The sequence below is a fragment of the Nyctereutes procyonoides genome, unplaced genomic scaffold (genome assembly GCF_905146905.1).
Source record: "Nyctereutes procyonoides isolate TBG_1078 unplaced genomic scaffold, NYPRO_anot_genome, whole genome shotgun sequence".
In the NCBI taxonomy this organism is placed as follows: domain Eukaryota; kingdom Metazoa; phylum Chordata; class Mammalia; order Carnivora; family Canidae; genus Nyctereutes; species Nyctereutes procyonoides.
Window position 1 is genome coordinate 22,823,903 of NW_026575128.1, and position 21,907 is coordinate 22,845,809.

General features: G+C 35.1%; 1 protein-coding gene across 2 annotated transcripts in view; it reads left to right on the plus strand.

Moving 5' to 3' along the window:
* The window catches only part of OTOGL (otogelin like), a 131,352-nt gene extending 110,948 nt beyond the window's left edge, over positions 1 to 20,404 (plus strand). For both annotated transcript variants that reach the window (XM_055341884.1, XM_055341885.1), the window contains 11 exons: positions 1,170 to 1,277; positions 2,947 to 3,048; positions 3,564 to 3,668; positions 3,755 to 3,795; positions 9,085 to 9,148; positions 10,195 to 10,373; positions 10,819 to 10,923; positions 13,334 to 13,453; positions 14,837 to 14,882; positions 18,025 to 18,104; positions 18,771 to 20,404. In XM_055341884.1, the coding sequence (XP_055197859.1) occupies positions 1,170 to 1,277; positions 2,947 to 3,048; positions 3,564 to 3,668; positions 3,755 to 3,795; positions 9,085 to 9,148; positions 10,195 to 10,373; positions 10,819 to 10,923; positions 13,334 to 13,453; positions 14,837 to 14,882; positions 18,025 to 18,104; positions 18,771 to 18,971 (1,151 nt within the window). In that variant the 3' untranslated portion in view covers positions 18,972 to 20,404. The remainder of the gene's footprint in view (positions 1 to 1,169; positions 1,278 to 2,946; positions 3,049 to 3,563; positions 3,669 to 3,754; positions 3,796 to 9,084; positions 9,149 to 10,194; positions 10,374 to 10,818; positions 10,924 to 13,333; positions 13,454 to 14,836; positions 14,883 to 18,024; positions 18,105 to 18,770) is intronic.
* The last annotated feature ends 1,503 nt before the right edge of the window (positions 20,405 to 21,907 follow it).

Genomic DNA, 21,907 nt, shown 5'->3' on the forward strand with positions numbered 1-21,907 from the left:
TTTTTTAACCTGCAATTTATTTATAAATATATGTATATATGAATTTTAAATTTACATATTTATATTAATACATAGATTTAGAGAATTAACTCATTTTAAAGATCTTAATCTTAGCAGAAATATATAGGAAATAGCAGGTGTGATATTGTGATTTACAATAAGAAATGTATATCTGGTCTTCCCCCATTCTCAGCACATAGCTCTTAATCCTTGGAGTTTCCTAAAGCAGGAGACCTATAAAGGTGTCTTCTGTTATGTTACTGAGTTTCTTTCAGAAGGCCTTTAGAAAATCTGAGGATGGAGTCAGCCCTGTGATTGGAGAGTAGGAATTTTCAATCCACCCCCTGACCTCCAGGAAGGGGACAGGAGTTGGAGGTTGAGTCTGATTTTCAAAGGAAAATGATTTAATCAATCATGCCTATATAATGAAGACTCTACAAAAAGAGTGAGGTTTAGAGAACATCCAGGTTGGTGAACACAAGAAATTTTGGGACTGATGTGCTCTGAGAGGTCATAAAATCTCCCTCCCCTTGCCCTGTACCTTGCCCTATGCATCTCTTCCAACTGGCTATTCCTGAGTTACATTCTTTTTTTTTTTTTTTTAAGATTTTATTTATTTATTCGTGAGAGACACACATACACACACACACACACACACACACACAGAGAGAGGCAGAGACGCAGGCAGAGGGAGAAGCAGGCTCCTTGCAGGGAGCCTGATGTAGGACTTGATCCCAGGTCTCCAGGATCATGCCCTGGGCCTAAGTCAGGTGCCAAAATGCTGAGCCACCCTGAGATCCCACTGAGTTACATTCTTTTATAATAAGTTGGTGATCTGCTAAGTCAAGTGTTTCTCTGAATTCTGCTAAACTGCTCTAGCAAATTAATCAAACCAAGGAAGAGTTTGTGGAAACCTCTGATTTATAGCCAGTCTGCCAGAAGTGCAGGTAACAAGTGGGGCTTGTAACTGGTGTCTGCAGATAGTGTCAGAATTGAGTTGAATTGTAGGACACCCAGCCGGTGTCTGGAGAATTACTTGGTGCTGAGAACCTTCCCCAGCTGAACACACATTGAATTAGAAGGATATATATTAATTCAAAGCGAGCTGAACCATACGACTTTATCATTTCCTTCTATACAAATTTTCAAATATCTTTGTGTTTCTGCAGAATGTGACCCATTGAAATGCCCCAGTATTTCAATACCAGAATGCAGAGAAGACCAATTCGTGATTCAAGTTCAACAGGAAGAACCTTGCTGTTTTTCTCCTCTCTGTGGTGAGTGCTCTGTGAGACAACTTCTTGGAACAAAGGGAGGATGTAGGTAAAATCTCTTATTTTATATGAATTTCATTGGTTACTGATGGTAACCAATATTCTGCTGATATACTGGTAGAAATTCAACTGAATAAAAATAATTGAAAAGAAAGTACAGCATTTTAAATGACTCAACAATTATTAGAGTTAGCCTACTTTCCTTTATTATATATATATGGACTATATATATATATATATATATATATATATATCAGTTAAAACATACTCAAGACAATATAATCAAGGTTTTTTTCTTTAATAAGGCTAGCACCAGTTGTTTTAATTTTTAAATTTTATTTTTTAGAGATTTTTTTATTTATTCACCTGAGAGAGAGAGAAAGAGAGAGAGAGAGAGAGAGAGAGCATGAGCAAGGGGAGAGGGAGAGGGAGGAGCAGGCTCCCCGCTGAGCAGGGAACACCAAGAGGGCTGATCCCTGGACTCCAGGATCCTGACCTGAAACGAAGGTAGACTCTTAACCTACTGAGCCACCTGGCACCCCACAATTGTTTTTAGAGAAAAATTCATCCTTGGCTTTCCCCGAAGAACCAACTCAAATAATGGCCTCTGCTAAGCCATTAGATAACTACTTTAAAATCTTGTTTTATATATTATGTATGATATATGTGTGAGCATGGTGATGATGGAAGAAAATGGTAGGAATGAAAGGTGGTTGGGAAAAGACTCTATATGGAGATATTCTGTCTGAAGAAATGGACATTGAATAATAAAAAGTGGATTTAAATAATAAAAAGTGGATTGAATAAAAATCAAATGGATTTTCATATCGAAGACTGGTGATTAATGTAGGTTTCAGATGTACCTATGGATATCAAAACACATCTCTTTGTACCAGTTAAGGTTCTTTGAGTCCAAGGGGCAAAATGGATTGATCCCAGCTAGCTTGCATACAGCCAATTACTGGAGGGCTTTGGGATCAAGATGTTGTAGGATCACAATGAAGCAGAGCAACCAAGCCATTGGAAGGAGAGAAACCAGCTACTCTAGGTGGCCATCACTAGTGACTGAGTCAGCAACACCCATTTCCTGCCCTGGTGGCCTCTGTTTATGATTGAAATGCCATAGAAAGAGATTCTTATTGTCTAATGTGGGTTATTCCTACACAGAGGCCTGCTGAAGGTCAGGCACCTTTATTAAGAGCCATTCCAAGACAGTGTGGGTGGGGCATTTCCTCAGGGTCTTTCAGAGAATTGTAATGGAAGTAAGAAAGGGATACCGACCAGCCCAAAAGAACAGGTGCCTACTACATTACTCTTCCATGAATTGGAGTAATCAAGGGTAGGGAATTCAGAAAACTGAAGGAAATCAATCAATGGCATTTGGATCCTAGGAAAAAGGAAGTTGCTCTAGAAATCTTAATGCTCTATATTTCTGCTAAGACACCGCTCTTCTATGTCACTGCACTCGGAAAGCAAATAGCAAGGTACTTAGTCCGTGTTCCTGTTTTCATGACCAGGTGAGGAGATCTGTTTGTTAAAGCCTTATTTACCCTGTTTCCTATTTTACTAACCATTGTTCCATGTTGTATGTGTGTTGTAATCTGGTCAATAATTGGTTTTTTTTTTTTTTTTTAACTCAGCTGTGACTTCTGGCTTTTCGTTTTACCTTTAGTTTGTGAATCTTGCACCAAACCTGTTCCACTCTGTACTGATGGGGAATTTCTCACTGTGGACCTCAATACCACACATTTCTGTTGTCCACAGTATTATTGTGGTAAGTATATGATACATCTTAACTAATTTCAAATATTTAGGTGTGTCGGATATTTAAGAAGCCCCATGAATCTTAGTTGTACTATCAGAACTTCATTGAATTTTAGCATATAAAATATACATTAAATATATGTAATGTTTTTATACATCTAAAAGCTCTTCTTGAATAATATCATCACCTCCTCAAGATAGATTACAATGACTTTTCTCATCATCCTAGAGTTTCTAGCTTTCCAGGTGATTCCATACGTTCTCTACTTTCTCTTCTTGCACACCTGGCATTTCTCAGGGCCCTTCACCTGATGAGCTGTCCCAGTTCTACTACTGTTGTACCTGCTTGGTAGTCATATTTTCCATCCTCACAAATACATGGCAAGTGAGTGGTGGGAGAGGCAACACTGGGGAAATAGAAGTCTGTGCACTACATCAACAATGGCAGCGAACTAAGTGGTAGGTAGTGAGGACAAGCTTTTACAAGAAATTAATCTTCATCCATGGCATTTTTTTCCAATTTAGTGTGTGACCCAAATCTTTGTCCTGCGCCACTACTCACCTGTGCAGAAGATATGAATCTTGTGAAAGAAAACGTATCTGGTCAATGTTGTCCAACATGGCGTTGTGGTAACTCAGTTTCATACTTCAAAGTTTTATTACAGTATAGTAATATATTCTGATGTATATAAATATGTTGATTTTTGCCTTTTTAGAATGTAACTGTGAAAAGCTTGTTACGCCAACTTGTGAAGTGGTAAGAACACATATTTTGATTGAATTATCATATTATTCAAATTAGTTTATTCTTCCTTTATCCTCTTATTTCTGTGTCCTCAGAGTTCATGAAATTATCCTCATTAAATTAGATTAAAGTAACATGCTCTGGTATCAGGGAGCAGTGAAAAATGACTTCACTGGTCTTAAAATGATGTAAAACATTGAAAAAAAAGATTATCTCAGTATTGAGAGGTGTCCCCATTGATTCTTCAGGAAAATGTGCCAACAATGCATCTGTTGTGGAGGAGGAGGGGATTATAAACATGTTACCATTGGTACTTTCCTAAGAGTTATCTGTGAACATTTCATAAATAAGGAAATCGAGGTCTAAAGAGAGTAAATGATTGGCTGAGATCTTCAGGACTCAAACCAAGGGTTATTTTATGTATGTGTGTGTTTTTGTGTATTCCTTTATTCTCTCTACTCCAGCATAACTCTCTCATTTTCTTTAGAAATCTAGCCCAGACAATGTCAAAACAAGGACAAAAGCAAATTGAAACTGCCTTGTTTTTATTCCTTATTTTTATATAAAATAAATAAAATATTTTTATATAAAAATAACAATACCTATATCATATGAATAAGATAAGTTAACATAAATCAAGTACTTAGTACCTGACACATACAAAGAGCTCAGTAAGTATTGGCTGTAATAATTATGATAAAATAAACACAGTACTCAGAATGTTAACCACGAGATACAGATCATCATGGACAATTTTCAAGGGAAGTTAACCATCTAGAAAATTTGAAAGAAAGTGATAGGTTAGAATAATGGGTGAGAGGAGTAGAAATATTCCAGATGGAGGCTATATTGAACTTGAATAAATGTACCAAAGTGTGAGGTAAGGTATGTATGCTGAAAGATAGCACCTTCTCTCTTGCCTTGAGAAAAAGCTAACTGGAGGAGCAAGAAGGAACAATGGAAGATGAAGAATTATCCAAATTTGTGTATTGGGGACAACTGTATAGACAAGAGGAAGGATTTAGATTTTCTTTCTTTATTTTTTTCTTTGCAGTTAATCATTCAACCAATATCTGTTGAGAACCAGATTGTGTGGTCATGGTGCCAGACACTTGAAATAGCTCAGCCCTTTTTTGAAGAACTCATGGCAGATTTAATATGATAAAAAAGAGAAAGAGTCCTGCACCGGGTGGAAATTATGATGAAAATGGTGTCTGAGTTAATTCTGTTATTCCTATGTAGCAGGATAAGGGCAATTAAACATTAGAGGGAAGGAGACCAGCAAGAGACCATTATAGCCATTCATGAAGGAGAACCTTGGGTGGAGTGAGATCTCCGTAGAAGAATTGGGGAGAGGTTGAATTTAGGAGGACACAATGTAAGACTCTGGCCTTTTGTAACATATTTTACAAATGTGTGTAGGGGTGTGTGTGTGTGTGTGTGTGTGTGTGTGTGTGTATGAGATAGAGGGGGAAGGGAGGGAGATTAAAAGAGAGAGAGAAAGGAGGGTAAAAGATGAGAAAACTAAGATGAGAAAAAGGGAAGAGAAGAGAAGGAGGGAGAAAAAGCAGGAGGAGGAGGAAGGAGAGAGAGAGAGAGAGAGAGAGAGAGAGAGAGAGAGAGCCAGACACACACAGAGACCGGTATACCCAGACAGAAATGTCTACAAAATGGTTAAGGTTACAAAGCTTGCACATCAAAATTCTAGAAGTCCTGAGTCTTTGGATAAACACTGGTGGCCAGAGAAGCGGCTGAGTAGAGCTGCTGTGGTTTCACTTGTACCCAGCCTCGTGCGGAACTCTCCTCCTGGCCTGAAAGAGGGAGCACAACTTCTTGAGGGATTTCGATAACTTGGAACACAATATAACACAATACACACCCTTCCCCTTATAGGATTTTGTGCCTACTGTGTTCTGGGTCTTTTGAAGCATTTTGGGGAGAAGCTTCTATGTTTATTCTTTAAACTTGGTCTGGTTATTACTTTAACTCGTGTGTGTGTGTGTGTGTGTGTGTGTGTGTGTATGCTCGCCTTTAACACCTGTCTTGGCCTGACCACCAAACCACCGACCATTTTACTGTCTGTCCATCTTTCCCTTGTTCTGTTTTTTTTTTTTTAATTTATTTGTTTCTTCTTGCAGGTTTCTACCATTCTCCACTTACCTTTTCTCTGTGGCCTCCTCCATCCCCAACAATTGTGCTAGATGCTGGCTGTCTAGCTTTCTTTCCAGCTCATCTTTCAATGTCTGAATATTAATTATGAATCAGAGTTTCACACTACTCAGTACTCCATGCATTTATTGAGTGACTGCTGTATTATATACTAGCACTGTTCTAGGCACACAGAACATAAGCAGTAGCTTCAATATTCTTGAACCTCTGACCTGAATATGTGTAACTGTATGCATGATAATTTGGTTTGAATATTCACGATTCTATACAAGCACTGACCTGACCCATTGTTATTGAGGTCCTATTCTGACTAATTGCTAAACATCTGTTTCAGTGTCTAAGTTGATGTATTATTTTAAATCACATGAGTAGGGATGCCTGGGTGGCTCAGTGGTTGAGTGTCTGCCTTTGGCTCAGGGCTTGATCCCAGATTCCCAGGGTCGAGTCCCATGTCGGGCTCCCTGCATGGAGCCTGCTTCTCCCTCTGCCTGTGTCTCTGCCTCTGTTCTTGTGTCCTTCATGAATAAATAAATTAAAAAAAAATAAATCCCGTTAGTATATTTACATAGATTGTGAATGTATTTCACCCTGAAAAGTCTGTATTGGCCTTTGCACTATTTCTTTTTTTAAATAGCACCTTTTGGGAATATAACTCACACACCATACAACTCAGCCATTTAAAATATAGAATTCCATGATTTTTATTATGTTCACAGAATTCTGCAACCATCAACACAATCAACTTTAGAACAATTTTCTCACCTCTAAGAGAAACTTTGTATCTGTTAAGCACTCACCCCTTATTTCTCTCCAAACTTCCCTGCCCTAAGAATCTAGTCTCTCTCTCCAGATTTGTCTGTCTTGAATATTTCACATAAATGGAATCACAGAATATGTGATTCTGCGATTCCTCCCACTCAGAATGTTTTCAAGGTCCATTGGTTTTGGAGCACATGTCAGCACTTCATTCCTTTTTACTATTAAATATACCTAGACATTTATCCAAACGAAGGTGTACAATGGCCAATGGCACATGAAAAGACCCTTAACATTATTAGCTATCAGTTAAATGAAAATCTGAACTACAGTGACATATCACTTCACACCCGCTGAGAAGACAGATAATAATCCATATTGGCAAGGAGGAGGTGGAGAAATTAGAACCCTCATCTGTTGCTGGTGGGAATGTAAGATGGTGCAGCTGTTTTGAAACACAGCCTGGCAGTTACTCCAAAGGCTACGTACGTAGCTGCCATATGACCCAGCTATTCCGCTTCTAGGTGTAAACCCATGGTAAAAGAAAATAGATGTCCACACAAAGGAATGTACATGAATGTTCATAGTAGCACTATTCACAGGAGCCAAAAAGTAGAAACAGCCTAAGGTGGTTTTGCTACTGATCTTAAAGGACAAGATGCTTGCTTGAGAGTTAAACACACACACGTATACACACACACACACACAACACCATTTTTGATAGAATATTAACTATTGGTGGAATAATCAAGGATAGATTCCTCTGGGTGAAATTGAGTACTTATGAGAAGAAAAGTATAACTAAATATGTGGATAAAATGTCAAAAGAAATAAGTATAGAAAAGAAGAGTAGCAGGATTAAGCCCACGCTTGGGAGGACACAATGGGCATTGCTACTACTACTAAAAACATGGTGTGTAAGTGACCTACAACTTAGTGCCAACCTAATTCCTCCTTATCTAATCTTTTGGAGTAGCTTGTAACTTATGCACTGGGAGAATTTGATTTATTTTTCTAACACCCTTATTTCTAACATTTTATTTCCAATCCCTTTGAATTGTGTAATGACTAAAAGTCATAAAACACCAAGTGAGTTAATGTTTATGAAACTACAGCTTGTAAAGCACTACAAAAGGTAAGATATTAATAACTCTAAGGAAATTTTATAAATTACTATGACTTTATTTGAATCCTGTTTTGTGTTAAGAATTGAATTAATTTTGGGGCAACTGGGTGGCTCCATTGGTTGAACATCGAACTCTTGGTTTTGGCTTAGGTCATGATCTTAGGGTCCTGAGATCAAGCCCTGAGTTGGGCTTCCCACTCAGCACAGATTCTGCTTGGCAATTTTTCCCTCTTCCTCGCCCTCCGCCTCTGTCCCTCTCTCCACTCTTGAGAGAGAGCGTGCTCTCTCATAAATAAATAAATAAATAAATAAATAAATAAATAAATAAATAAAACCTTTAAAAATAAGAAAAAAAGAATCAAATTCATTTTATTACTGATATCATATGAAAATTAAATGCACTCAGGAAAAGTTAATACTTAAAAACGCAGTTCTTGAAACTTTAAACCTGGCACGACAGCTAGAGGACCCTAGACCATTTCTGATGGGCAATTGTTTAAGCATTGGTATGACCGCGATTTATTAACACCTAACGGTTGTACCACACTATCTGTGTGCCCGCCCTATTGTAAGTTCTTTACATGAAGTGACCCATTTATTTCTGTAAATAAACCTAAGAGATAGGCGATGTTAATTATTCCCATTTTACAGATGAGGGAAGGTGAGGAGAGGCCTGGCTCAGTAACTTGCCTCAGATCACACAGCTAGTAGGCAGCAAAGCCAGGATGGGCACAGAGGAGACTTGTTCCTGAGTCTGTGCTATTAGTTGCTGTACTATAGTCTTCTGCTTCTGCTTTATATGCTGTCACAGCTTAGCTCCACGCAAACCTCAGAACCCTGGACTACCTCTAGAGAGAAGATCAAGAACATTTACACCAAACAAAATTTCCAGGATTACTACATATTCTCTTATCTCCAGTTACCCACTAGAAGCTCAGGATCCAATAATATTTTCAAGTTAGTAGACACCATAAAGATCATCTTCTTTACTTTCATTCAGTAGATAAAGGAATTAAAGTTTAGAGAGCTTAAGTGATCATAATCATATTGTTGATTGTGAATTTTTTTCTGTGGGCTGCTAACTAAATGACCACTGGTTTAATCAAAGCCTTAATCAAATATGTAATAAGCACTTGATATGTGTCTGCTGTGTGGTAGGGAACTTACTAAGTGTTATACTGTGTATATTTTCATAGTTGTCATATAATAAGCTGTATACATCATTTAATAATAATGCCTTTTTCTAATAGGGAGAATTTACTGCAATAGACCGTAACTTTCAGAGTGACTGTGGATGTGTACGGTATCTCTGTGGTAACTATGTTTTCTCTAGCTTTTAAATGATATGAATGTTATTGGTATTTGTTGTTCACTATTAATAAATTAAAAATGATTTTCTCTGATTAATATAACTCATATTTATAAGCCATTTTGCCAGTTTTTGAGTATAAAAATGCATTATTGTTTTTCAGTTGCCTCTTTTGCTCTACTTCTAAATGTTCTGAGAAATATGTTAATGGGACAGAAAAACGAATGTATTTTTCAGAGTTTGCAGAATTTAAAGTGGATGCTATGTTCTTTTTAACATATATATCTAATATTTTAAAAAATAGGCATCAAAAAGAGATTTTTGCTCACTGTTCTGTCATTATGGATGTTAACATTGCAAAACATAGAACTGATCTTTCTATGAAATAACAAATCTTATGTATTAGTGGGCTAATAGAAAAAAAAATTAACCCTTGTATTTTTGTGTGAAGGCTTAAATTCAGTGTTGGCAAGATACAAAGAGCTTCTGAGCTGAATCTTCATCACTTTCCTAGCCTACCTTAATACGTCACTTTTACTTTGTGTCAGCTACCTTCCTCATTGAGTATGATGTACAAGACTATTTAGCAACACAACAAAACTGAAAATTTTCTCTCGAAAGAACCATTAAAAACCTTGAAATGTTTTAACAGAGCCACCATGAAGAGCCCTAGATTGATTTAGATTTTGCTTCCATCTCTATCTATTCCCCCAAATTGTCATGTTACAATTTCCAGAAGAGAGAAAAAGTAGCTTGATGATCACTTAATTCTAAAATTCTGGAATCTGCTATAAACATAGCTTATGAAGGCAGTTCAAACAGTAAAGAGGAGTTAAGTTTACAGATCACTTTCTTATGTGTTAAGGAATAAATGTACTAAATTCATTATCAAGTAGATTCTTGAGATATTCACAATATGTAAAGGTAAAGATCTTTATTGGTTTTGAAAAAAATTGCAAATCACTATGAAAACATAAACTTAAATAAAAGTTCCATTGATTGATTAATGAAAAACTCAAAATAGTATTTTTCATTAACTTTTTCTTCTTAGAAAAGGATGATGTGTGTGTATTTCAAGAAGTATCAGTATTGCATCCTGGCCAATCTATGACAAAGTATTTGGAAGGGGACTTTTGTTACACAGTGGAGTGTCTGGAAGAAAAAGATAACCATACAGGCTTTCACACTCTGAATTTTACAATGGTGAATTGTTCAAAAGAATGTGACATTGTAAGTATTCTTTGCAAGTCATTCTGGTGGAGAGTTAAATTAATCATAAAATGGCAGCTATAGAATTTTAACTAGTGGATACTCCACAAGTAAAAAGTATACACTCAATAGTCCAATAATCTATTAATGTGTAATATATCTATATAATGCATATTTTCCTTTTCTTGTATACACATCTTGAGCCTTATTATCTATTTATCTATATAGCTTGCTTGATCTGCTTGATGAATCTTGGCTGCTGGATGTAAAGGTTAATATTTACTTCCCTTTCTAATACAGCCATATAGAGTCAATTATTATTTGAAGTGCCTCGAAGTCAACCTTTAAAATGCTTAGAGGTATTCTGAGAGAGAGAATATAGTTATATTAGAAAGTACTTCCAGAATAGATTCATTAAAAATACTGGTATTGTGTGGCTAACTAAATGTACCATGGTTATACACAGCACCAGGTGTACGCTCCATCTCCAAGTGATTATGATTGCTGTGGTACCTGCAAAAATGTATCCTGCAAATTTCAGATGGAAAATGGAACATCGGTTATATACGGGGTATGAATTCCTTAGTTCCTAAAATAAATTCCTTGGAGGGTAGCTCCCGGTTCTATTTTCTGAAGATGTTCTTAAATGAGTCTAAAAAATACCACATGTACACATGCACACACAGAGTTCTACATACAATAAACACACTCATATACAGCACACAGACACAATTTTATTTATTACATTTTAAAGATTTTGGTAATTCCTGCTGTAAAGGAATATGTCAAACTTATTTTAATATAGATCCTCATTTTTTTTCCAGATGTGAGGAATAGGCTTTGAGAATTGCTTATTTCTAATGGTTAGAACAAAGGGGAAAAAAACATTAGTTTATTCACTCATTTAAAATGAAGCATTTTCAAAAAAAATCTTAAAAAAAAAAAAAAGGAGGATGGGAGGGGACACTTCATGGCTCCGTTGGTTGGGTGTCTGTCTTTGACTCGGATCATGATCCTGGCACACAGGATGGTGGGACTCCCTGTCCAGTGGGGAGACTGCTTCTCCCTCTCTCCCTCACCCTACTTGTGGTCTCTTCCTTTGAAATGAGTATATAAAATCCTAAAAAATAAATAAAATGAAGCATTTTACCAGAAATCTGAAAGTCATGATAACTTTTAATTATTTCAGGTAGTGAAGATTTCGTGAGTAAGTAAGAGAAAAAGATTTAGAATATATGACAATTTTTCTTACAAGGACCTCAAGAATCAGTAATGCTATATCATATCTTTCCACTAAAAATAATAAAATAATTATTCAGAATTCTCCTGTTGTCTCATAATAAGTCCATATAGGTTTGCAGATGACCTACTCCTTCCCTAGAATAGAGAAATGGAACTTCCTAATTTTAGTGCAGTTTATTAGTGATGTCATTAGATTTAGGAGTGTAACTATTTCCTTGTAACTTACATTACCTGGAAGTTGCTCTGATTTATTGCCATTTTTAAGTTTTTCTATTAATAGTTTAGTTATCTAGAGGTCTTACTGCTGGTGTTCTTAATTACATAAGATTATTCATTTACCCTCAAAGCAGATTTCTCCAATCCTCCACATTTTATTAAATAAGAAAGATGAACATTTGTCTTGTGCCATGACTGATATTTCACAATTATGTGCGCACTAGTACTACTGATTTAAATAGTGTTGTTGATATTGTTTGTCTGTTTTATTCTAGCAATACTTGTTTTATAATATATTTTAAGGAGAGTGTTTGAAAACAGAAGCTTCTAAGATGATGAGGAAGACATAGGTTTCAGTGAGAGAAAAGAAATTAAAGTTACTTGAAAAGAATGCAGCAATTTGGGGTTTCTAGTAAAAGAGCAACATAAACTCTATAATCAATAATCCAAGAACCATCTATGTATATGACTTGTATTCACAGTGATAGCCTGAAATGTGAATAAAAGGCTAAATTATATTCAGAATAGTTTTTGAGAACTCAAAAGTAAATGCAATCAAGGTAAATATACATCAAGAACATTAACTCCTGTCTCTTTCAAAGATATGCTTGAGTTATCTATAAATCTAATTCTCTTAGAAAAACTAATTATTGATTTCAGATAAGTCAGATAGTACTACTTGGGACAGAATATTAGAATTACTATTTGAGTTTGAATATTTTATTTTCTCTTATACCTGGACTTGTAGATCTTTTCTGATTGAGGTTCTAGAAAATCTAAAGATATTCGTAAGTTAAAATATAATCTGGAGAAAAGAATTCATCAAAACTTCTTACTGCACAAGGAATCTTTAAGCCAGAGTTTGGCTAGCATTTTAAAATGTGGGTTATAAAATAAAAATATAAATAATCAACTACAGCCCAATAATTATGTTATAATATGTTCATCTACTTTTATTTCTAAATAAGAATTCTGAAATCAGGAATGAAATAAAGTTACTATGTTTAAAAATTTGTAAAAGTGATAGGGATATGTTTTAAAACAATGATAAGGAGTGTGAAACTAGAGCCAAAAGTCAATAATCACTGTCATCCAAAGATTTTTTAATTGTTTTGTTGATAAGGGAGTAAAAGGAAGAATAACAAATTCAAGAAAGGAGGCATACTAACTAGTATGATTTGTTGTTTTATAATTAATGAGGGAATATTAGAAGAAGACCTTTGACACTTGGCCAAATTGAATAATTAATCTTGTAGTAGAAATAGATACCTATTTGTTTTTTTTTTCCTCTCTCTCGCTTTATTTCACATTTCACATCTCAGTTCCAGTATGAAACCACACACACATGCACACATACACACATACCATCTATTTTCAATCCTTTTAGATAAATTTGGGGATATTTCCAGATGAACATTTTTGGCACAAGAAGTTCTCTGCATCTCGACTTGGATAAGAGATTTTCTACTTAAGAAATATATCATAGTTTAATAAGCAAAACAGTGACATTCTCTTATTTTTAGGAGGAGAGTACCTGGCACTATAATTGTACCACATATGAATGTGTTAAGACTGACAAAGGGACAATGATTCTGAACTACAGTATGGTCTGTCCCCCTTTTAATGAGACCGAATGCAAAATGGTTTGTACTTTATTACATCTAAGAAAATGTAGTATTAAATATGACTTAGAAAAATAATGTTGTCTAAAGTCATACATATATACATTGTGGCTTATTTATTTTGGGGTATGTATTTTTCATGTATATTTCTTATATTTCTTCAGTTTGGCATTTTGAGTTATAAATCGTGTTCTAAATAACTTTGATTCTCCCTGAGTGGACATTGTGCTAGATCAAAGAATTATTGAAAAATCATTTGATCAGCAGACCTAGCCTCTGCTTTGGTGGATCAATAATCAATTAGAGGTTGGCCAATTTTATTTCTTAACCACGCAGCCAAATTTATGATGTCATTTACCTTTTAATGCATGCTGGCCTAAGTAAAATTTGTCTTACCTTCTCTGGGCACAGGCCATGGTGAACTTGGCATATGTCACAGCACTGCTGATCCTTTAGTTTAGATATCCCGGTTCCTTATTATCTCAGAGACGAGTCCATTGGGAAAGCAGATTTTTGGAGGTGATACTTTTTCTTACAAGATTCTTTGTAGCTTTAACTATTTAGGAGATAATGATCCCTAATGAAAAGTGAGATTTGTTCTATAGTGTAGGGAATATTTTTCGTATGTGTACAGAAATAGCATTGTCTCATTGATTTTTTTCCTCCAAGATGTGCCCTTTTAGTGATGGTGGTTAGCTGGCTGGCTCCCTAGATATCATGTATAGGAAAGAAATAGAATTTCAGCTCTGTAAAGAATTTTAGGCATCATCTTATCTCACAGATGCATTTTTATAGCATAAATTCCTTTGCTTGAATTGCAATTAGCAAGTTACTAAAAGCAATTCAAAAAAGAAGATTTGTAAGAATTCAAAAAGATAACCGATAAAATTTTCTTAATTTAGGCTTAGGCAAGAGTCATCCTGAAGTGGGGGATTTTTTTGGAGTAAAATATTAAAGAAAAAGATACATCATTTTAACATTCAATTATATTAAGAAACTTAGCCTTGTCTCATAGACTACTTCAGGTTATTTCACAGAGTTGAAAAAAACATAATGACCTCTGTTTAGAGTACCTTTTATTACTTTGCTTTGGTAAGAATTTGCACATGTCATTTTTTTTTAATTTTTTTGCATATGTCATTTAAATAAATAAAGTGTTCTTTTAAGTAAGTTACTCTTTTTGCACTTTTTCTTATTAGTGAAGAAATAACAAAAATTTAAACAGAATATCTGCTCCTAATTTTAAAAACAAATTCTCACTAGAAATAAGTAAGTTTATACAATTTTCCTATAAAGGCTTTGTGATATTTGATAAAAAACTGAGAGAGTTAGTTTTCTATTTCTAGTCTGAGAGGAAATGAACAAACACTGTGAGTTTTGACTTTATTCCTTCTCTCTTCCTAGAATGAAGGGATTGTAAAGCTTTATAATGAAGGCTGTTGCAAGATCTGTAAGTGAGGACATATTATATGCATTAATTTGATAGATTAGTTTTAATTGCTCATGGTGATTATGACTTTTCTCATAAAATTCAGATCTTATGATGCAAGGAGAGAAGCACATATTATTTAAATGTTTGTCATGTAGTTAATTACTGTGTAATTCGGTCTTCTAGGGTATGAATAAAATATCTTTAATTTAGATGAATTTTAACCTAAATATCAGAAATTTCTTTATTGTTGTATTTCCCAAAAGGTATTGCATAGGATTTTTAATATATTTTAAGTTTAAAAGGTCTCTATGGTCAGATTTGCTTGGAACATGCTGGGCTACACAAATTTAAGTAAGTTATGATGAGAATGGGATTGTGACCTCAATTAGGACATTGGACGCTGTAACTCCATGTTGATTATTACACAAGTAAGTACATTTTGTTGTCTGAGGGCAGACAGAGGAAGATCTATCCAACTGACCATAATCCTACCATTTATTGCCTGATACACATCAACACTATTAAGCCCCCTGCAGACAGTCTTGCAGCCAATCCTCACAATAGCTCTGGCAGGTATGTAGGGAGGTAGGTATGGTTCCTCCCCCAGATAAGGATTCATTGTTATCTTTTCTTGTGTAGGGTCTTTTCTTAAGTTAGTGAGATCTGGGGTTACCACAGAAGCGGTTCAGTAAATCACAGCTCTCATGGAGTTAGTCCAGTCACAGATATGCATGAGTTTCTATTCGTTGGATCAGAATCAAAATGATACTTTGATCCCCTTGAGGCATTAAGTGCTCTCCATTATATAATATGCCCAGGCCTGCAGAATGAAGCAGACCCTTTTTATTGTGAATAATAATGAGGACATATTTTTCCTTATATTGTTTTATTTCTTTGCATTGAGTGTGAGGAAGATAAATGACTTAGTAAAAGTAATAAAATCAGTACAATCACAGAAAAAAAAAAAGCTCTGGAGTGTGTTGTGCCAGGGGTCTGGAGAAGGAAGGGGGAAATGAATAAGGGAATGAATGTTCAGAAAAGTTGATTGTACTAATTGGCAACGGACGCAGGCCTATCCAATGCCTGGGCCCAGGACCTTTCAGTTCTATCAACCTCTCTGAAGTTGCAGAATAATACCAAGCTACCTCAGTTTCTCCCATCTGACACGTAAGGACTTATGAAATAGTTTTTGCTTTGGTATCAAAATCCCTGTCTGCAGTCTTTGCTTCTGGGTGACCAGGATATTTCAGAGAGACTGGATATTGGATACTATTGCAGATGCTGTGCTAAGCAAAATCTGTTACAGTAGTCTTTAAGGAATGAATAGGAAATGCCTCTTGGGTACAAATAAGTTCATCTTACTAACAATAAATTGATGCTGTCCCAGTTATATTCATTGCAGGAATTATCTTATCAAACCGATTTCTATGAAGTGGCTTCCATGTATCAGGCACTCTCTTAGGCATGGGACTGATAGTGAATGAAGCAATACCTGCATGCCTCGTGCATATTATCAAGAAGGGGGAGAAACAATGAACATATAAATATATACTATTATGTGAGGTAGAAATGAGTGATATAAAGGAAAATAGTACAGAATAAAAGGGATGGAGAATGGGGAGCTGGGTTGCTAAGTGGGTGGTTAGAGGATGTCTCTGTGATGAGATGTCATCTGGGGAGACTAAATGTCTTTGGGAAGCCAGGCAGGAAGAATGAAAAGTGTTGAAAGCAGAGGAAATAGCAAAGTTTGGCTAAGCACAGGGATGAAGGTGACAAAAAGAAGAGGGTGGGTACCTTACAGGTCATGTTAAAGATGATTCCTTTCTTGACTATTTTTAATTCTTACATGAGAAGAGAGAGGTTAATAAAGTAACTAGCCACTGAGTGAGACTCCCATAAGGTACACAACAGCCTGCCCTCTGCCACCAAACCTGAACCTCCGACCCAGGTATAGTTGGGAGGCCTGGGAAAGAAGAAGGAACAAGCACAGGAGCCTGAGGAAGAGCCATGAGTGAGATGGAGGAAAGGAGAGCGTTTCAGAAGCCAAGTGTGGGCAGTGAATCAAGGAAGAGTGATAGACTGGGCCAAATGCTGCTGAGAAGTTAAGTAGGATGAGAACTGAGCTGTGACCTCCAAAGTTAGCACTTTGAAGGTCAAGAGTGACCTTGAGAAGGACAGTTTAATTTCAGGCAACCTTTGCTACTCATCTCTGCTTCAACTGGAGTAGTTTAACTTTTAGATACCTGGCGTGCTGGCATTTCATATAAAGCACTTAGAGATCTTGTGGCTAACCTAGTTTGGAAACTGAAGACCTAATTTCAGTCTTTTGCAAACAAGGAAACCAGCAGAATGATTTCAGTGACTTTCCTAAAGGAACAAAGAAAGTCAATGTCAGAATGAAGTAATAACTTTGGTCTTTTGCATACTGATTTGGGGGTTATTTACATCCACTCTCAGAGAGGGTTAAATATATCTTCTTAGGTGTATTATCAAGTGGTCATCCATCACACAGAGAGAGGTATATTACTGTATCATTAATTAATACAAAGTATTTTAATGTGAAGTCATAAAGATCATTTCAGAGCCATAAATATCAACTATAATATGACTCACCCATACATTTCAAAATGGTTGATAAATAATTCAATTACATTCGTGTCTGATTTTTATATTAAAATGTATTAAGATAAAGTGCTTTTAGATCTGTTTTTAACTTTAAAATAGATTTATGTGTATATGTATAGATGCCTAATCATGTACATGTATATTTTACTTCTATGCATAGTTTAATTCTAAAACTCACTTCATATTTTTAGAATTTTAAGTAGATATTCTATCTCTATATATAATACACACAGATTGATGTTAGCATTATTACGTGTGTGGAGTATTTTAATTTATGATTATGGTAGCTAGTCTAGGACAATAAGGTAAAGAAATGAGTATAATGCTAAAAAATATGAGAACATCTATTTAGAAAGTGAAAATAAATATTGAACATAAAATACATGAGGGGAATTTTAATTATATCTTAATATAGGAATATGTTTTGTATAAACATATACATTTTTTATTTTAAATACATGCATATGTTTAATTGAATTATGAAACAATCTGACATGGGCCTTCTGATGAATGACTGCATTCTATATTTTGTCAGGCAAAAGAGAAGAAAGAATATGCCAGAAAGTGATCATTAAATCAATCATAAAGAAACAAGACTGTATAAGTAAAAACCCTGTAAGTGGGAAAATATAATTTGTTACATAAAGGGTATGTGTCTTTCAAAGTATACATGTCTCAGCACTAATATGTTTGTAAGTCAACAAAATGGCAAGTCACAATATTTAACTTTGAGATTATTCATACATTCTGATATTAAAATATTCTGTTTGTGAAGAAGTGTGAACTATTCTTAGCATAAATAACCAATAGTTCTGAACCATAATTGCAATCTAGAGAGATGGAAATTAAAGCCAAATATATCTGACTATATCTTTTCTTAACTATGTAATTTTACTCAGCAAAAAAAAAGTCCTCATTCTAACCTTACCCCATTTAATATGACCTATTCAATACTACAGTCTACATGAGCCATGATATAATACAGATTGCAGGAGAATTATGAGATTGTGTTGAACATTTTACATATAGCTGACTAGTTTCTGTGTACATTTGTTTCAGAGTTTGATTTATGTCAGCCTTGCTGTCTTAGGCATCACCATGGAACATCTCTTGGATTTATTCAAGTTACTAAATTTTAATCTGGTATTTTTTGTGGCCTTCTAACATACAGAATTTGGAGACTTATAGTGACAATAAAGTTTTGCTTTCATTTGATTTCTGAGAATAAATAGCCAGTTTAAAAAATTTTAAGAATGCTTTTCTCATTGTCTCTCCTTACAGGTAAATGTTGCGTCTTGTGATGGAAAATGCCCCTCTGCTACCATATATAACATCAATATTGAGAGCCATCTAAGATTCTGCAAGTGTTGTCGTGAAAATGGAGTGAGAAACTTGTCTGTGCCTCTGTATTGCTCAGGAAATGGCACTGAAGTCATGCATACTCTCCAGGAACCTATTGACTGCACATGCCAATGGAATTAAATTTTTGGATTCCAGGAACTCTATGCAATAATCATAATGTCCAGTGAAGTTACCTTCTAACACTACTATTTAGGCATTGGAAGATTTATACTGTTTAACAATAATGTATTTTCTCAGAATATCGGGACATGGCAATTTAACACTTGGTACAAATATATGCAATTTCCTAGAAAAAAAATAGATTTACTGATTTACTCTATTTTAGAGAATCAAATGATTTTAAGTTGTTCAGCTGAAATGCAGTTATGTATATAATTGCAACATGCCACTGCCCTGGGATATTCTCATTGATTAGAAAATTATTTTGCAGAATTTTTTTCCATTGCACCCAGTAGTGACTTTTTTTCTTTACAAAGTCTACTATAGCTACCCAAATTAAGACAACAGTGCTCTTTCTCTCCACTGTTTAGTCTGGGGTGTGTGTGTATAATTACTTAAAATTGTCAACTGAGTAGTTTTAAAGAGTAGGATACTTAGAAACAGATCATAGAACTATAAGATTTTAGATTTTTTAAAGCCTGAATGAATATTAGGGTGTTATTGCAAATTCCTCTCAATTTGCAGGTGTATTAGGTCACTGGAGAAGCTATGTGACTTACACCAAATGACTGTGCCTTCCAATCCTATGCTCTTTTCTTTTGAATGATATAGTGAGGTGTCTACCATGGAATCTTTGATTCTTAAGGAGTTTGCTTTGCATAGAATTAAAAATTTAAAACTTAATTCCTCTTACAGAATTGAAAAAAATGCCACACATATCTATGTATATACATACATATAATAGTACCTCAATAATAGGAAATGAAGAAATGTAGCATCAGTTGCTAAATAGAGGAGGGATATCTTGGACTTTTATTTTTTATACCACTAAAACTGTTATCAAATATATTGTTACTATTTAACATTTAATTAACTATTTGCTATCTCATGGACCTATGATTTTTGATATGTATTTGCATTCAATTGAAGTTGTGTGCTATTTTGCTTTTCATGCTGCTGCTTTGCCAATGAAGAATGAAATAAAATTATTTGAATGTATTAATAATTCTACAATGGAATGCTGCACTTTTTAAATATAGTGGATTATTGACATTTGCAAGGAACATATCTTGAGATCTTTGCAAATCCCCAAATTTTCTGCCACTTACAGTATAGATTATCTGAGTTTCCTCATCTGTAAAAAGGAGAGAATGCCCTACTTGTTGTATGATTGTTGTGGGGGATCAAATGAAGTCAAATAGCAACAAGTAAATGGTAAAGGTGCATTGAAAAGCAAATACGGGGGCCTGATGGACTAGGTCCAGATTTCAGCTAGATGAGTTGCTTCTGTTTCAAAATCACGCCTCCCAGAAAAAAATGCAGCTTATTAGATTTTTGACCTCCAGAGTTACTAAGAAATGAGTGAAAGAATGAAATGAACATTGCATCTGCAATGTCCCAGTGTCTAATGTATATAAAAATGGACTTTATCTTGTTTGTGCTTAATAAAAGTGTTTTATCTAGACATTAACATTTCAGTATTCTTTGACTCCTATTAAAATATGGACTGAATAAAATATTTTTGGTTAAAATAAATTAACTTTGCTTAAGAGAAACTATTATGTACCTCAACTGAGGCACATAATGTTGTGTATTGTCTGCCACACATTTCTTTATTTTCGTGCTCTGTAAAATATTTGTTATTAAATTAAAAATGTGAAATCGTGTTTAAACCTATTGGGGGGGGAGGGAAATATTGTCCTAGAATATCATAAGCATTCTGAAATACGACAAATAGGTATTGACAACCTGCTATGTGCCTGGTGCTCTTCTAAGCTCTAAGGACATAGGTAAAATAAGGTAGACACAGTGTGGACCCTCCTATAATTTAAAGGCTGGTGAGAAAGTAGGTAATTAAATAAATATACCTATGAGAAAGTTCAGAAAGAAAGTCCAAAACATTGGAATGTAAAATATGATACAGTTGATCCTCAAATCATCAGAGATACAAATGGACTTTGGATAAATGATGTTGGGGCAACTGGATAATAACTTGAACAAAGAAATTTGGATTCATACATCCATTGAAATGAGGATAAATTCTAAATGAATCAGATTTCAATGTTCAAAAAGGAGGGGTAGAACTTCTAAAAGAAAATACAGGAGAAATTCACTATTACCATAGAGTGGGGAGACTTTAATCCTTTTAATTCTAACTTAATATCCAGAAGCCCAGAAGAAAAGATTGATACATTTAACAGGAAAACTGAAAACAGACAAATTCTGCAAGACAAAAAATGTCAAACTCAAAAGAAAGATATAAACCCAAAGCACAATATTTACAATGTTATCATTGATAAAGGCTAGTCTTCTATATAAAGATCTTATAAAAAAATCACAAAAGGAAAATCTGAACAACCTAATAGAAAAATGGGCCAATAACTTGTACTGATATTCTAGAGAAAAAGAAAGATAGTTGAACATTTTTTTCAAGATTTATTTATTTATTTGAGAGAGAGAGAGAGAGAGAGAGAGAGAGAGAAGAGAGAGAGAGGTGGGTAGAGGCAGAGGGAGAGGGAAAGAGAATCCCAAGCAGACTCCAATGCAGGGCTGGATCCCACAACCCTGAGGTCATGACCCAAGCCAATACGAGGAGTTATATGTTCAACTGACTGCACCACCCAGCTCCCCAGTGGGGCATACATTTAACAAAAGCATTTCACATTCTATTTATTTGAAAAGCCATTTTGGGATGCCTGGGTGGCTCAACGGTTGAGTGTCTGCCTTTGGCCCAGGGCATGATCCCAGGATCTGGAATCAAGTCCCACATCAGGCTCCCCTCATGGAGCCTGCTTCTCCCTCAGCCTGTGTCTCTGCCTCTCTCACTGTATCTCTCATGAATAAATAAATGCAAATCTTTAAAAAAAAAAAAGAGAGAAAGAAAGAAAAGAAAGAAG